This window comes from Procambarus clarkii, chromosome 25 (assembly GCF_040958095.1).
Source record: "Procambarus clarkii isolate CNS0578487 chromosome 25, FALCON_Pclarkii_2.0, whole genome shotgun sequence".
Classification (NCBI taxonomy): domain Eukaryota; kingdom Metazoa; phylum Arthropoda; class Malacostraca; order Decapoda; family Cambaridae; genus Procambarus; species Procambarus clarkii.
Window position 1 is genome coordinate 10,958,897 of NC_091174.1, and position 19,112 is coordinate 10,978,008.

The window sequence follows — 19,112 nt, forward strand, 5'->3', positions numbered from 1 at the left end:
CGTTAATCTTACCTGAACGTAGCCACAGGGGCTGAAATATGCCAGGCCTCAGTAGTGTACGAAGTGTCATAAGTGCCAGGTCGACCTTTCTACCAACAGTTACCGTGACAACTGATGGCACTCCTGGCAAGACTGGGTCAAGAAACAGGGTTTTGTAAATGTGTTTGTAAAATGTTGGAACTCCCATGGGTAGAGTTTCGTTGTTATCTTGAGGTTATATTGAGATAATTTCGGGGCTTTTTAGTATCCCCCGCGGCCCGGTCCTCGACCAGGCCTTCACCCCCCAGGAAGCAGCCCGTGACAGCTGACTAACACCCAGGTACCTATTTTACTGCTAGGTAACAGGGGCATAGGGTGAAAGAAACTCTGCCCATTGTTTCTCGCCGGCGCCTGGGATCGAACCCAGGACCACAGGATCACAAGTCCAGCGTGCTGTCCGCTCGGCCGACCGGCGTTGCCCACCAGGAGGCCTCATGGGCAAACGCTTGCCCTCAGGAGCCGCCAAAAGTGATAAAAGAATGTAACCAAGATGGTTAAGAATGCTTACGAGAGTGCTTTAAAAAAATCTGAATTTACTGATTGTGGTGAATGATATGTACACAGGACTACTTATGTACACAGGACTACTTATGTACACAGGACTACTTATGTACACAGGACTACTTATGTACACAGGACTACTTATGTACACAGGACTACTTAATGTTCGTTGGCTTACTAGAGAGAGAGTCTTTACACGAATGTTTAGTGAGTTTGGGTGAAATTCATCTATTTTTGACGACCGAAAAAGTTTTCTTGACAAGAATTATCTGTTGTGTAAATTTGTAGGTCAATGTTTTTTCCACAGATTTCTCCGCAAATTCTTCAACTCTAAATTACATGGATCTGACTAAACACCTGATGTTATGTTAGACAACATTAAAGGCCTTTAGAAACCAAACAGATCGTTTCTAAAGGTGATATGTCGCAAGAACACGACAGATATTGGAATTACTGACAAAATATACATTCAGATCCTTTAAATGGAAATTTCGAGTATCACTAATTCAACCGTTGATCAATTTTATTTTAAGATTCATAAACTCATTTTGACATTTGAAGAGAACAACTGCTGATCAATTTTATTTTAAGATTCATAAACTCATTTGACATTTGAAGAGAACAACTGTTGATCAATTTTATTTTAAGATTCATAAACTCATTTTGACATTTGAAGAGAACAACTGCTGATCAATTTTATTTTAAGATTCATAAACTCATTTGACATTTGAAGAGACTGCAAAAATTCGTAGTGTGCAAGAGTGTAGCATTAGACAAACTCAAAGTGGAAATGTTGTAGTGGTTCAGGATTTTTTTCGTTTACGATACTTGTAAATCATTTACAAAGCAGCTCAATCTGGCACAATTTTTTTCGATTTCAGAGCTGAACTAGAACAAACTTTTGAGAGAGATCGGTTAGTGACTGAATTAACACAGAAAATTGCGAATAATAGGAGTTTTGAGAGTATAAAAATTAATTCTTGACACTTCTAACAGAAAAATCACCCAATAACAGTATTTCTGTCGACAAAGTCATGCGAATTATCGCTTTCAGCTTTGAGCTTTGTCATGTCTGACAGCTGAGTGGACAGCGCCTCGGATTCGTAGTCCTGAGGTTCCGAGTTCGATCCCCCGGTGAAGGCGGAAACAAATGGGCAGAGTTTCTTTCACCCTGTTCACCTAGCAGTAAATAGGTACCTGGGAGTTAGACAGCTGCTACCTGTGTTTCCTGGGGGGGGGGGGGTGTAATAAAAAGGAGGCCTGGTCGAGGACCGGGCCGCGGGAACGCTAAGCCCCGAAATCATCTCAAGATTACCTCAAGAAGAAGATGGTGTCTAATTACAGTAGGAGACTTACTGGTGAAACTAGCGGAGCACAGTTCTCGCAACGACCAATTAGAAGCCTGATATTATATATATATATATATATATATATATATATATATATATATATATATATATATATATATATATATATATACATATATTATATATAGTCGAAAGATTGTTAATCTTCACTTGTGGTTTATGCAAGTATAGGCTTATAGCATGGACACGAGTTCTCTCACATTAACAGTGGCTTGATGAAAAACGCATAGTAACCTCTCACTTGTCTAGTGCCCTCGGGAAGTGGAGATATTTGAGGTGTATATATATCTCGAAGTCTCTACTTCTTTTGTAGGGTCTGATGGTGTAGTGGGTTAAGGCGTACTAGTTATGGCAGCTACTGGAAGGTAGTTGTGCTTTCTGGGTTCGAGGCCCACTGGTGGGTGTTGTCCAAAGATTGTTATTCTTCACTTGTGGTTTATGCAAGTATAGGCTTATATATATATATATATATATATATATATATATATATATATATATATATATATATATATATATATATATATATATATATATATATATAACAAAAGTTTACAATTCCACGTCCACATTTCGTGTTGTTTACGGGGCTAAATACTATTATGTTATTTGTCAATTGTTAAAAAAAATTAATAGTAAGATTTTTAAAACAGGCTTTTTAAAAAGCATTTATTTATTAATATATCTCTCTTATACCTGTTAATAATAGAAAAAAAAATAAACACGCAATTAAGCAACATGGCTCATTTTTTCTTTTTAATTATTATTAATTATTTAATAATTATATTAATTAATTACTAATTATATTAATAGTTAATTATTATTTCTAATTCATTTAATATACTTCCTGGCGAATTACTCCTTATTAATAACATACAATTCCTAAAGCTGTACCATTTAAAACAATTCAGAAGAGAGTTATTAATTACCTAAAACAGGCGTCTTTAAGAATGCTTTCAAGCGTATTATTCTTTCTCCATAAAAAAAGTTGTAAAATCCAAATATTATAATAAATTATAATTTGATGCTCCAAATTTTTATGGGTACGCAATATATATATTTTTAGGTATTGCTTATTTGGACAACCCTGGGACATATACATGCTAGAGCAACCCTGGGACATATACATGCTAGAGCAACCCTGGGACATATACATACTAGAGCAACCCTGGGGCATATACATGCTAGAGCAACCCTGGGACATATACACACTAGAGCAACCCTGGGACATATATATACTAGAGCAACCTTGGGACATATACATGCTAGAGCAACCCTGGGACATATACATACTAGAGCAACCCTGGGGCATATACATACTAGAGCAACCCTGGGACATATACATGCTAGAGCAACCCTGGGACATATACACACTAGAGCAACCCTGGGACATATACACACTAGAGCAACCCTGGGACATATACATACTAGAGCAACCCTGGGACATATACATACTAGAGCAACCCTGGGACATATACATGCTAGAGCAACCCTGGGACATATACATGCTAGAGCAACCCTGGGACATATACATACTAGAGCAACCCTGGGGCATATACATACTAGAGCAACCCTGGGACATATACATGCTAGAGCAACCCTGGGACATATACACACTAGAGCAACCCTGGGACATATACACACTAGAGCAACCCTGGGACATATACATACTAGAGCAACCCTGGAACATATACATACTAGAGCAACCCTGGGACATATACATACTAGAGCAACCCTGGGACATATACATACTAGAGCAACCCTGGGACATATATATACTAGAGCAACCTTGGGACATATACATACTAGAGCAACCCTGGGACATATACATACTAGAGCAACCCTGGGACATATACATACTAGAGCAACCCTGGGACATATACATACTAGCGCAACCCTGGGACATATACACACAAGAGCAACCCTAGAACATATACACACTAGAGCAACCCTGGGACATATACACACTAGAGCAACCCTGGGACATATACACACTAGAGCAACCCTGGGACATATACACACTAGAGCAACCCTGGGACATATACATACTAGAGCAACCCTGGGACATATACATACTAGAGCAACCCTGGGACATATACATACTAGAGCAACCCTGGGACATATACATACTAGAGCAACCCTGGGACATATATACACTAGAGCAACCCTAGAACATATACACACTAGAGCAACCCTGGGACATATACACACTAGAGCAACCCTGGGACATATACACACTAGAGCAACCCTGGGACATATACACACTAGAGCAACCCTGGGACATATACACACTAGAGCAACCCTGGGACATATACATACTAGAGCAACCCTGGGACATATACACACTAGAGCAACCCTGGGACATATACACACTAGAGCAACCCTGGGACATATACATACTAGAGCAACCCTGGGACATATACACACTAGAGCAACCCTGGGACATATACATACTAGAGCAACCCTGGGACATATACATACTAGAGCAACCCTGGGACATATACATACTAGAGCAACCCTGGGACATATACATACTAGAGCAACCCTGGGACATATATACACTAGAGCAACCCTAGAACATATACACACTAGAGCAACCCTGGGACATATACACACTAGAGCAACCCTGGGACATATACACACTAGAGCAACCCTGGGACATATACACACTAGAGCAACCCTGGGACATATACACACTAGAGCAACCCTGGGACATATACATACTAGAGCAACCCTGGGACATATACACACTAGAGCAACCCTGGGACATATACACACTAGAGCAACCCTGGGACATATACATACTAGAGCAACCCTGGGACATATACACACTAGAGCAACCCTGGGACATATACATACTAGAGCAACCCTGGGACATATACATACTAGAGCAACCCTGGGACATATACACACTAGAGCAACTTTGGGACAATTTTTTCAATTTTTTCTACATTGGTATTACAAGTTTGGAAATGCAACACCTGTGCTGTATTGTATTTCTGGCTTGCAATATACCGACAGGCCAATGGTGTAGACGTGTCGCGTTGCAACACACACATTTCAATCCTTGCAATCCAAGCCCCCGGTGACGTAATTGCAATTCAAGAGACGTTCATTGTGGCGCTTGAATGCAAACAACGTTTGACTTCGCTAACTATTGTGTGGTGGGGGGAGGGGGACGAGTAGTGGGGGGTGTAGTGGGGGTGGTGGGTGAATGGAGGGGGTGTAGTGGGTGGCGGTGGGTGTAGTGGGGGGGGAATAGTGGGGTGGTGGGTGGTGGGTGTAATGGGGGTGGGTGGGTGTAATGGGGGTGGGTGGGTGTGGTGCGGGTGGTTGTGGTGGTTGGCAATGTTTAGTGTGGGTGGGTAGTGGGGTGGGGGGGGGGGCGTCGGGCGGCATTGGGTGGGTGGGGGGGGGGGGTATCACCCCAGCCTTGCTTTAAAGGTGAAAGTCGAGGTGGTTTGGCAGTGTTTGGCTCTCTGTGCTCCACCCCACCACCGCCATCATTACTCATCAGGTTGGGGGTCGTGTCCACTCCCAGGTCTTTCTGCCTTTTCTGATTGAAGAATGTCTTCCCTTCATCCTATACTGCTGTCCTGGTCCTCGTACTCCTGGTTCCAATCCTCATAACTTTGCATTTGGCTGGGTTAAATTCTAGCAGCCATTTTATTTTTACAAATCACTTTAAAAGTTTGTCCAAATCCGCTTGAAATGCATCACAGTCTCTGTGCTGACTTCTTTTTCATTAGTTTTGCATTATCTGCAAATATTTATATGAAGGAGCCAAATCCTTTTGTCAGGTCGTTGGGATATATTCGAAAGAGGATGGGTTCAAGAATCGACCCTTGAGGTACTCCACTCGTAACCTCTTTTCACGGTAAAATCTCCGTTCTCGTTGTAACCCTTTGCTTTCTCCCTGAGAGATACTCTTTGGCCCACCTTAGAACTGTTCCCGATTACAACAAGCTGCTGCTGCTGCTACTGCTTCTCTCGCTTGAGTCGTCACTCTTGTGTGGGACAATATCCAATGTTTCCCGGCAGTTGAGTAATATGAAGTCTGCCAATTCTGCTCTCTCTCTCGTCTGACTTGTCATCTTATTGCTGAACACCAACAAGATTGTCAAGCAGGATTTTCCTTCACTAAATCCGTGCAAGTGTATTGAGACAAAAATTTAACTGCTCTAAATGTTTTCAACTAGCCTGCTTCGGATCAGCCTTTCTAGTAATTTGCACGAGATATTTGTTAGTGATACGGATTTATAGTTTTATAGTGTCTGTCTTCCCCCTTTTCTTGTAGATTAGCACCATATTAGCCGTTTTCCATCAGTTAGGAAGTTGTCCTATTTCTAGTGAGACAATATTATAGCAAGGGGACTGCACAATGCTTCAGTTGCTTCTTTTATTATCCAAGGTGATAATTTTGTCTGGTCCAACAGATTCTGTCACACCGCATTCTTGTAGTTGTTTCCGTAACTTCTCTTGGTGTCACTATTTCAGTTGAGGCTTTCCTGTGGACGTGACCGTTCATTATCTTAGTTCTCGTGGCAAATCAGGTTCCAGCTTGAAAGTTTCCTGGAAGATTTGATTACGTTCCTCGCATACCTCCTTATCGTTCTCAGGGCGTCCTCTTGCCCCTTTTGTAAAGCCTAATAATCTGGTTGTTCACAATCATCATCTTCCTGACGTGGGTATGGAAAAGTTTGGGCTAAGACTTACCCTTACCTTACCTTGAGGTTACCTTGAGGTGCTTCCGGGGCTTAGCGTCCCCGCGGCCCGGTCGTCGACCAGGCCTCCTGGTTGCTGGACTGATCAACCAGGCTGTTAGACGCGGCTGCTCGCAGCCTGACATATGAGTCACAGCCTGGTTGATCAGGTACAATGAGTACAATGAGGACCCTTGAGTACAATGTCATTCTCGCATCACCTTTCTGCTACTCTCCTTGGGCCAGATTCACGAAAGCAGTTACGCAAGCACTTACGAACGTGTACATCTTTCCTCAATCTTTGACGGCTTTGGTTACATTTATTAAACAGTTTACAAGCATGAAAACTTGCCAATCAACTGTTGTTATTGTTATAAACAGCCTCCTGGTGCTTCGCAGCTCATTAACTGTTTAATAAATGGAAACAAAAGCCGCCAAAGATTGAGAAAAGAAATACAGGTTCGTAAGTGTTTTCGTGAATCTGGCCCCCTTGTTCCCGTGTACTCACATTTCTGGTTTCTTCGTATGTATGTTAATTTTCTTCTGTTCGGCGTTCGCCATATTTCTTAGATGTTATGTGGTTTCTTCTATTGGCTTCAAGACACTGCTGAACCATGGGGCTAATGCCTGTCCTGCCTCCAATCACCCTTAGTTAAAGGGAGCTCTCAGCTCTCGTCACATTTCATACCCCCTTCAGGAATTCTCTGGTCTTCTGGTAATCCCTTTGACTGTATACGTGCGTGTTTGGGAGAGGGAGTGAGAGAGCTTGGGTGAGTGAGAGCTTGCGTGAGTGAGAGCTTGCGTGAGTGAGTCCCCCCCTCCCTCCTCCACCTCCCCCCCCCCGCCAATAACAGAAGAACAAACCCTCCCGAAGAACACTGCCCCCCCCCAACACCGTTGAAAACGACGTACATTTATTGTTGTTATAGATTTAACTCCTCAGAACGAAGTCGTCCATGTAGCACGGGCTATGGTGAGCCCGTAATTGAGTTCGGCTATTCGCCGATAACCTTGTTACAGTGAACTGTGACGGCGTGCATGTGGACGGGATATATATATATATATATATATATATATATATATATATATATATATATATATATATATATATATATATATATATATATATATATATATATATACCTTATCAGAGCATCTCACCTAATTACACCTTACCTGGGCTCTCTCTCCCTCCCCCCCCCCCACCCCTTCACCTCCTCCCCCCCCCCCTTCACCTAGAGCATCACTCGTTGCCCCTCAGATGTTGCCTCAACGGTTGTCATGACAACCAGACCCCTCACCCACTTTAAATGTGATTCCGGTCAATATAGCACAAACCCACACCTTATTACTGCTTGACACACACACACACACACACACAGATAGGCAATTACACACACACACACACACACACACACACACACACACACACACACACACACACACACACACACACACACACACACACACACTCACACACACACACAAACACACACTCCTGTCCACCAGTTGATTCACAGTTGAGAGGCGGGACCAAAGAGCCAAAGCTCAACCCCCGCAAGCACAAATAGGTGAGGACACAGATAGGCAATTATACACACACATTAAGGGGCCTCGCGGCTGAATGAACAGCGCTCGGGGATCGTAGTCTTAATGGCTCGACGGGTTCGATTCCCGGCGGAGGCGGAAACAAATGGGCAGTTTCTTTCACCCTGATGCACCTGATACCTAGCAGTAAATTGGTACCTGGGAGTTAGACAGCTGCTACGGGCTGCTTCCTGGGGATGTGTGTGTGTGTGTGTGTGTGTGTATGTGTGTGTGTGTGTGTGTGTGTGTGTGTGTGTGTGTGTGTGTGTGTGTGTGTGTGTGTGTGTGTGTGTGTGATCAGGAACGCAATCACTGTCAAATAATCAGCATTGCAGCCTCAATGGCCAGTTTTTAAAACACATACACAATGAACTTCCCTTCTTTTTCACCCTGTCAATATCACCTCCCTACCCCCCCCCCCCTCTCTCTCTCTCTCTCTCTCTCTCTCTCTCTCTCTCTCTCTCTCTCTCTCTCTCTCTCTCTCTCATAGGTTATACCTGTGTATAACCTATGCACCCACAATAAGCGTGCAATGCTCAACACTCGACTGTTTATGCCTACAATCCTAACAATATGGACCCTTCCCAAACATTATTCTAACTCTACACAATTACCAAAATATGTGCCTTAATTATATCGATCTTAACCAGATATAATCTCTCAGATCTTAACCAAGAACCATCTTCAAGAATCATCACTCTCAGACGCTACCTCATCTTAAGAAGAGAGACTCCTATTGGTTCATCTACTCTACTCCCCCTAGGGAGGTAGACAGTAATTGTCCCTAATACTCAAAGTCGGTGACACACTGATATTTAGGGGTCAACAAGACGCCCATTAACAAAAGATGATCTCGTCCAGCACTGACGCAACCCCTTACGAAACCGCTACATCTTAACTCCATATTGGCGACTTTTGTTTATTAAAATAGTTTACGAGTTTGGAAAAGTTACAACCAGAGGTTATTATTGTTATAAACAAACAATAGTTATAAAGCTTCGGAGCTCCTCAACTGCTCAATAAATGTAAACAATGTCGCCTTGATGAAGGAAAGATGTAGAGGTTTCGTAAGTGGTCGTGTACGTGATATCAACCCCGAAGTCTTTTTCTTTCTCTGACTCTTGAAGTATTTCATCTCCCAGATGGTACCTTGTATCTTGCCTCCTGCTCCCTACACCTATCTTCATTACATTGCATTTGCTTGGGTTAAACTCTAACAACCATTTGTTGGACCATTCCTTCCGACTACAGCACCGAGAATGCACATTGCGTCGTAATAACGATGTCACTGGTAAAGGATAAATCTAAATTGTGTATAACATTTGTATGTGTATAACCTGTGTATAACCTATGTGTATAACCTGTGTATAACCTGTGTATAACCTGTGTATAACCTATGTGTATAACCTGTGTATAACCTATGTGTATAAGCTGTGTATAACCTGTGTATATAACCTGTGTATAACCTTTGAAGGAGCCGGTCGGCCGAGCGGACAGCACGCTGAACTTGTGATCCTGTAGTCCTGGGTTCGATCCCAGGCGCCGGCGAGAAACAATGGGCAGAGTTTCTTTCACCCTATGCCCCCCTGTTACCTAGCAGTAAAATAGGTACCTGGGTGTTAGTCAGCTGTCACGGGCTGCTTCCTGGGGGTGGAGGCCTGGTCGAGGACCGGGCCGCGGGGACACTAAAAAGCCCCGAAATCATCTCAAGATAACCTCAAGATAGGTACACAAATCCTAGCTTAGAACAAACCGGAGGGGACAAGGCTATCTGACCTACCAGTACTCGTTATCTATACTACCCAGTTAGACCTGCACACCGGGCAACCACTACCAGTATTAATGCAGTAAAACACATTAACAACTCGGAGCAACAAGAAAAACAACATCAACTTGGAAATTCACAACATACAACTAGAACGTAATGGAAACGTTGCTCTTAAATCCTCGTGCATAAAAAGGAACTCCTTAGGTAAAGTCAAAGACGTGAAATAGTTCTCTAAACGATCCTGCTTGATACCTGCTTAATTTACCTGCTTGATACCTGCTTCCCTGTTGACTGCCTAGCCTACAAGATTGCTTGCCTTCGTAACCCCCCCATATATGACCATCACAGCCTGGCTGATCCGGCAACAGAAACTATAGCGGATCAGGAGCTGGACTTGACCGGCTGTGGTGTTTGGGTCGGACTGACTCGACGTCCAGTTCCTAAAGCCCGGCGCTCATCCCCCGTATTCCTCCCACTGACACGGAGATCTCTATGCTCTTACACTGGCTTATTTCTATGTTGTCTGTGCATCACGGCACATTAAACTATAGAGCTGATAGTTGGGTGTACGTGATCTGTCTCTCTGTCTCTGTCTCTGTCTCTCTCTCTGTCTCTCTCTCTGTCTCTGTCTCTCTGTCTCTGTCTCTGTCTCTCTCTCTGTCTCTCTCTCTCTGTCTCTGTCTCTCTCTCTGTCTCTGTCTCTGTCTCTGTCTCTCTCTCTGTCTCTGTCTCTGTCTCTCTCTCTGTCTCTGTCTCTCTCTCTGTCTCTGTCTCTGTCTCTGTCTCTCTCTCTGTCTCTCTGTCTCTGTCTCTGTCTCTCTCTCTGTCTCTCTCTCTGTCTCTCTGTCTCTGTCTCTGTCTCTCTCTCTCTGTCTCTGTCTCTGTCTCTCTCTGTCTCCTGAACCCGTGCTATGTAAACAGACATCAACAATGATTCAGGTACTGTGCAAGAGCCTATAATGACGCACTGCTATATGCAAGATTACGGTTGACACAAGTTATCTTTACATTCGTTCAGGACACTGGCAAACACCGCATATATATATATATATATATATATATATATATATATATATATATATATATATATATATATATATATATATATATATATATATATATATATATATGGTCCTGGGAATTAAATAAGCTTTGCTTTTTGTTCAACTACGTTTACAGGGAACATAAAATATATCTCAAGAGGATAGAGTAGCTTAGGCTATTTCTACCCCTGAATAACTTCTCCTGGTGGTGACCCACTAGTCAATCTGGCCTAGCCTAACCTAGCCTAACCTGGCCTAGCCTAACCTAGCCTAACCTCAGCACACCTCCAGGGACCTGGCCAGCTGCTGGGTCTGTATAATCAATGTGTTTAGTAATACCCGATACAAGTACATAGAACACCATCACTTGAAGGGACAGAAGAACCCGAGGTCACTGTACGGTGAAGAACCCGAGGTCACTGTACGGTGAAGAACCCGAGGTCACTGTACGGTGAAGAACCCGAGGTCACTGTACGGTGAAGAACCCGAGGTCACTGTACGGTGAAGAACGCGAGTTCACTGGACGGTGAAGAACCCGAGGTCACTGTACGGTGAAGAACCCGAAGTCACTGTACGGTGAAGACTGTCAGTGACCCAGCAAAAAGACAAGACTGGAATTAGTCCTCTCATCTCCTACCAATTTCTATCCTTTACATAATCTATATCCCCCTCCTTCCTTATCTCCTACTTCTTCTCCATCTTCGCTATCCCTCCACCCATCTTGACTTCTCTATCCTCCTCCTCCTCCTCCTCCTCAGACCCACCCCTGCTCCTTCATCATGTCCTTCTCATGCCTGATCCTGCAAGTCAAGTCTCAACAAGTCAACCATGATATCCTTTGACGTGTAAATAAATCTACCATTTTCTTCTCCAAGGACGGGGGACTCTAGTGCGCGAGCCGGGGGGGGGGGGGGGGAAGGTTCAAAAGTCCCCACTAGAGTCTTTAATTAACTTTTTTTTGCGACTAGCGAAGCCGATAATTGGGTCAAAATATTATTTTTCCTGCTGATATATTCGCATATAAAAAAATTTTTATTTTAAATCTTTACTCGGTTTCAGTTATAAAATAATTTATCGAATTTATTCAATATGATTATATCTATTACAATTATTTTTAGTATTTGTTCACGCAAAGTTGATGAGGACTACAAAGGGATACCAGAAGGACTGATTATTAACGGGAATGATCTGATAAATGGTTACTAGATTTCAACCCAGACACATGCAAGATCATGGGAATGAGATTAAGAATAAAAAAAGGCCTGAAGAATAGCACACAACGAAAAGGAGTAATTTATCAGTGACAGAAAAAGACTCTTGAGAGAAGGCCCAACATCGAACCACGATCTCTCTGGACAAAACCACGTCGAGCAGGTGAACACCAGAGCCAGAGTACGCAGCACCAGCCTGGAGCCGACACCACAAACACAGAACGAAGCTTTAGTAAAAACAGAGTATTCCTACATGATTAGAAACAAAGAGGACATGATCCACACATACATAGTACTCAAGAGATATCGACGCAATACAGACAATATATTTATGACCCGCAGTAGCGTAGGAGGCAGGTGAAAGCCAGATATTCCCCAGTTACCACGAGGGGACGACCCACAAGGGACAGGGGGCAAGGGATAGGTATAGCCTCTATGTCCCTGAGGACAGGGACAGAGAGGGTGTCAGGGGTCATTGTATTTGACTTCTGGCGGTTCTAAAAGGTGGAGCCCGCGAGCTGGAGTTTGGCTCTGCAAACTATATTGGACACAAACACGCCAGGGACCACCACCACACAAACACACATACACACACAAACCCACCAGGGACCACCACACACACACACACACACACACACACACACACACACACACACACACACACACACACACACACACACCAGGGATCACCACCACCACCACCACCACACACACACCAGGGACCACACACACAAACACGCCAGGGACCACCACCACACACATACACACACACACACACACACACACACACACACACACACACACACACACACACACCAGCGACCACCACCACACACACACACACACACACACACACACACACACACACACACACACACACACCAGGGACCACACACACACAAACACACCAGGGACCACCACCACACACACACACACACACACACCAACCCACCAGGGACCACCACACACCAACCCACCAGGGACCACCACACACCAACCCACCAGGGACCACCACACACCAACCCACCAGGGACCACCACACACCAACCCACCAGGGACCACACACACACAAACACACCAGGGACCACACACACACAAACACACCAGGGACCACCACCACACACACACACAAACACACCAGGGACCACCACCACACACACACACACAAACACACCAGGGACCACACACACACAAACACACCAGGGACCACACACACACAAACCCACCAGGGACCACCACACACACACACACACACACCAACCCACCAGGGACCACCACACACCAACCCACCAGGGACCACCACACACCAACCCACCAGGGACCACACACACACAAACACACCAGGGACCACCACCACACACACACACACACAAACACACCAGGGACCACACACACACACACACACCAGGGACCACCACCACACACACACACACAAACACACCAGGGACCACACACACACAAACACACCAGGGACCACCACACACACACACACACACCAACCCACCAGGGACCACCACACACAAACACACCAGGGACCACCACACACAAACACACCAGGGACCACACACACACCAACCCACCAGGGACCACACACACACCAACCCACCAGGGACCACCACACACAAACACACCAGGGACCACACACAAACACACCAGGGACCACCACCATACACACACACACACACACACCAACACACCAGGGACCACCACCACACACACACCAGGGACCACACACACACCAACCCACCAGGGACCACCACCACACACACACCAGGGACCACACACACACCAACCCACCAGGGACCACCACACACAAACAGATGGGAGTATCTTCAGAGTTACCAGTGTTCGCCTAATGACCAAGCCATAATGTTGCCACAAGCCGGGCCATTTGCTCCAGCGGCACTCTCGGTATAACGACCACATATACATGGCCGCCCTCATCCCCCCCCCCGCCCAAAAGAACAACCAACACAATAATAAACATGTATTTTAATTTACTACATATATATATATATATATATATATATATATTTAAGATAAAACAAAGTACATAACATATATACAAATGATTGAAGATGCTAAAACAAAATGCAAGAAAATGCTGAAAAAATAAAAGAAAAAATGCTAAAATGGAGAGAAAACGCAAAAAAAAAAACACGAAAAAATGCTAAAATATACAAGAAAAAAATGCTTAACATCTTAAAGTATAATACAAAGTGTTAAGACGAGTGAAGAAAATATCAATCAAGACGCGGTTTGTGCACCTCAAGGATCACGTCATGCGGGTCGGCGTTCAATCCCCCGACCGTCCAAATGGGCCACCATTCCTTTTCCCCCCCGTCCCATCCCATCCCAAATCCTGATCCCTTCCCAGGGCTATATAGTCGTAATGGCTTGGCGCTTTACCCTGATACTTCCCTTCCTGGGGGAAACCCCCCGTCGAAAAGATGGTTAGTGAACTTCAATCCAAATATGTGCAAGGATATGAGGATGTGAACACTAAACTCTAAGATAAGAGGGGGGAAAAAATGATGAATTCGAGGAACTTGGGAGCGTCAGAGCGTGACTTTATAGGGATCAGCAACGCATCAACAAGCTAGGGAAGAAGGGGTTAGTCTTCGGAAACTTAGGCAAGCAGCCTTTCAGAACGCTTTTATACAAGTGTAATATACGTCAGACAAGCGCTAGAGTATGCAGTGCCGGCAGGGACTCTGCACTTCAAAAAGAGCGTGCGCGTAAGCACGTACACACACACACACACACCCTAACATCAGCGGATAACGGATAACATCAGCGGCATATGCCAGGCTGGCCAACATACGAACGGCATTCAGAAACTTGTGTAAAGAATCATTCAGAACTTTGTATACCACATATGTCAGGCCAATCCTGGAGTATGCAGCCCCAGCATGGAGTCCATATCTAGTCAAGGATAATACTAAACTGGAAAAGGTTCAAAGGTTTGCCACCAGACTAGTACCCGAGCTGAGAGGTATGAGCTACGAGGAGAGACTACGGGAATTAAACCTCACTTCGCTGGAAGACAGAAGAGTTAGGGGGGACATGATCACCACATTCAAGATTCTGAAGGGGATTGATAGGGTAGATAAAGACAGTCTATTTAACACAAGGGGAACACGCACAAGGGGACACAGGTGGAAACTGAGTGCCCAAATGAGCCACAGAGATATTAGAAAGAACTTTTTTAGTGTCAGAGTGGTTGACAAATGGAATGCATTAGGGGGTGATGTGGTGGAGGCTGACTCCATACACAGTTTCAAGTGTAGATATGACAGAGCCCGATAGGCTCAGGAATCTGTACACCTGTTGATTGACGGTTGAGAGGCGGGACCAAAGAGCCAGAGCTCAACCCCCGCAAACACAACTAGGTGAGTACAACTAGGTGAATACACACACACACACACACACACACCTCTAATAAACTTAATTCCACAATTGCCGGTGCTTCACTAGGAAGATAGAGTGAGGAAACTGTACCTAATGGAACATTTAGTTCCATTAGCCATTATATAGCGGAGTGTCTGTACCTCCCGTTAGATAGGGGAACTACCTCCTTCACTGAAGGATTCATTTTGAAGACGATAAACCATCGATGAAGAAAACACCCTCCCGAAGGAGACATCACCCTCCCGAAGGAGACATCACCCTGCCGAAGGAGACATCACCCTGCCGAAGGAGACATCACCCTGCCGAAGGAGACATCACCCTGCCGAAGGAGACATCACCCTGCCGAAGGAGACATCACCCTGCCGAAGGAGACATCACCCTGCCGAAGGAGACATCACCCTGCCGAAGGAGACAACACCCTCCCGAAGGAGACAACACCCTCCCGAAGGAGACATCACCCTCCCGAAGAAGACAACACCCCTCCCGAAGGAGACATCACCCTCCCGAAGAAGACAACACCCCTCCCGAAGGAGACATCACCCTCCCGAAGGAGACATCACCCTCCCGAAGGAGACATCACCCTGCCGAAGGAGACATCACCCTGCCGAAGGAGACATCACCCTACCGAAGGAGACATCACCCTGCCGAATGAGACATCACCCTACCGAAGGAGACATCACCCTGCCGAAGGAGACATCACCCTGCCGAAGGAGACATCACCCTACCGAAGGAGACATCACCCTACCGAAAGAGACATCACCCTGCCGAAGGAGACATCACCCTGCCGAAGGAGACACCACCCTACCGAAGGAGACATCACCCTACCGAAAGAGACATCACCCTGCCGATGGAGACATCACCCTGCCGAAGGAGACATCACCCTACCGAAAGAGACATCACCCTGCCGATGGAGACATCACCCTACCGAAGGAGACATCACCCTACCGAAAGAGACATCACCCTGCCGAAGGAGACATCACCCTGCCGAAGGAGACATCACCCTACCGAAGGAGACATCACCCTACCGAAAGAGACATCACCCTGCCGAAGGAGACATCACCCTGCCGAAGGAGACATCACCCTGCCGAAGGAGACATCACCCTACCGAAGGAGACATCACCCTGCCGAAGGAGACATCACCCTGCCGAAGGAGACATCACCCTACCGAAGGAGACATCACCCTGCCGAAGGAGACATCACCCTGCCGAAGGAGACATCACCCTGCCGAAGGAGACATCACCCTACCGAAAGAGACATCACCCTGCCGAAGGAGACATCACCCTGCCGAAGGAGACATCACCCTGCCGAAGGAGACATCACCCTACCGAAAGAGACATCACCCTACCGAAGGAGACATCACCCTACCGAAAGAGACATCACCCTGCCGAAGGAGACATCACCCTGCCGAAGGAGACATCACCCTGCCGAAGGAGACATCACCCTGCCGAAGGAGACATCACCCTGCCGAAGGAGACATCACCCTACCGAAAGAGACATCACCCTGCCGAAGGAGACATCACCCTACCGAAGGAGACAGCCTCCCGGGCAGGCAGGCCTCCGAGCACCAACCAGCCACCACCACCAACAGAGGGTACACAGGAGTACTCACACAGCAGAAGTCCTCGCCGACGTAGCAGAAGTCGCCGGAGGCGGAGGTCGGGCACCACAGGTGGTCCCCATTGATAGCTCCCTCATTCCAGTCGCAGGTGGACCGCAGGACGCGCCGCTCCCCATTCTCACACTGGATCTCCACCTCAGAGTTGATCGCTTTCCTGCAGGGAGCCAAGATCCTTCATCAGCATCACTATACAATAAATACAATAAAATACAATAAATACAATAAAACAAAAATAATAATCCAAATTGCAAGCACTAATATTTACTAATAAGTATAAAAAATACCATTGAAACTACGTATAACCAAAAAAAAAAAAAATTAATGGATTTTTTGTATGCTAATACGGATTAAGACACATTACTACTAGCCAATTAGATAGACGTAATAATATTATCTTGGCTCCATTACCTCTGTAACAGTTCTTAATTTAATCAATAATTTACTTCTTTAAACTCATAATCGCATGAGGAATATTTACAAATTTTTGCGTTCAAAAAAAAATAGGGTGGTGAGGAGGGGGGGGGGGGGGGTGGATTGATATAAATTTTGTCACTCCTCATGAGTAACCTATATCCTCCCCTGAGTAACCTACACCCTCCCCTGAGTAACCAATCGATCTTAAAAAAATCCTTAACTAATCAATCTGAACTCCACCTAATCTAAGCATTCACTTACCAATCAAAACTAAATCCAATCCCACAACTAATCTGTCTGAAGCCCCAGCTAATCTCTCTAAACTCCAAACTAATTTATCTAATTAAGCACCAACCCAATCAATCCAAGCCTAAATTCTAAATCTAAATTCCCACCTAATCAATAAAAACACCTCAGGCCACTCTTAAGAAAAAATTTTGACCGTGAAAAAACAAAACAAAATCCCATCTCCTTCCAAGAAACAAAATTAAAACAAAAGAAAACAATGACAAAAGCAACTATACTGTTTCTAGTCCGCGTGACGTCACATGTAAACAATACAGTATGAACCAAAAGTTCTGCGTCAGTCCAAAATGAGACAATATTTCCCCTCAGTCAAGGGGAAGAAAATTACACCAAATCTTGATGAAAATATACTAAATACGCTGGAAAAAAAAAACATGCCAAATCAGACTGATAAAAAGAGTATACTGACTTGCTATTAAAAAAAGGATCAATATGAACCAATTTGATTAATATTTGGTTCCCCAAAATGCACAGCAGGGACCGATATGTTGTGGAATTGAACTTACCTTCAACTAAGCTGGGTTGAGATCAAGTTTAATGTTCCAATATATTATATGGCAATGACAATAGTATTACAAAAACTTTTGAGAGTATATGTATAGACTATATATATATATATATATATATATATATATATATATATATATATATATATATATATATATATATATCGTACCTAATAGCCAGAACGCACTACTTGGCCTAGTATGCAAGGCCCAATTTGCCTAATAGGCAGAGGGATTTTCATTATTTAAATTTTTTATTTCCAATTGGTTTATTTGAATATTATTATATTATATTAAGAACACGCATTACTGACTTAATTATGTTAGTTTAGGTTAGATTTTCATAGGATAGGATAGGCTAGGATAAGTTAGGCTAGGTTAGGTTAGATAAGATAGGTTAGGTTTGATCGTATTTCTATGTTAGCTTTAACTCGTTAAAAAAATGTAATCATATACAACATAATGGAAAGCGTTATCATTTCATACGAACAAAAATTTAGACAAATATATAACTTTAGCAAAACTCGGCTTATTAGACAAACCGAGCCTTGCATAGTAGACCAAGTAAAGTACGTTCTGGCTTTAAGGTAAAAAAAACATACACACACATGTTAAACAAAAAAAATAAACCTGTTAAAGAA

General features: G+C 44.3%; 1 protein-coding gene across 15 annotated transcripts in view; it reads right to left on the reverse strand.

Annotated features, from left to right (window-relative positions):
* Positions 1-19,112, reverse strand: part of rdgA (retinal degeneration A) — a 699,236-nt gene that overhangs the window by 149,460 nt on the left and 530,664 nt on the right. For all 15 annotated transcript variants that reach the window (XM_069331304.1, XM_069331300.1, XM_069331301.1 and 12 more), the window contains one exon: positions 17,237-17,399. In XM_069331304.1, coding sequence (XP_069187405.1) covers positions 17,237-17,399 — 163 coding nt within the window. The remainder of the gene's footprint in view (positions 1-17,236; positions 17,400-19,112) is intronic.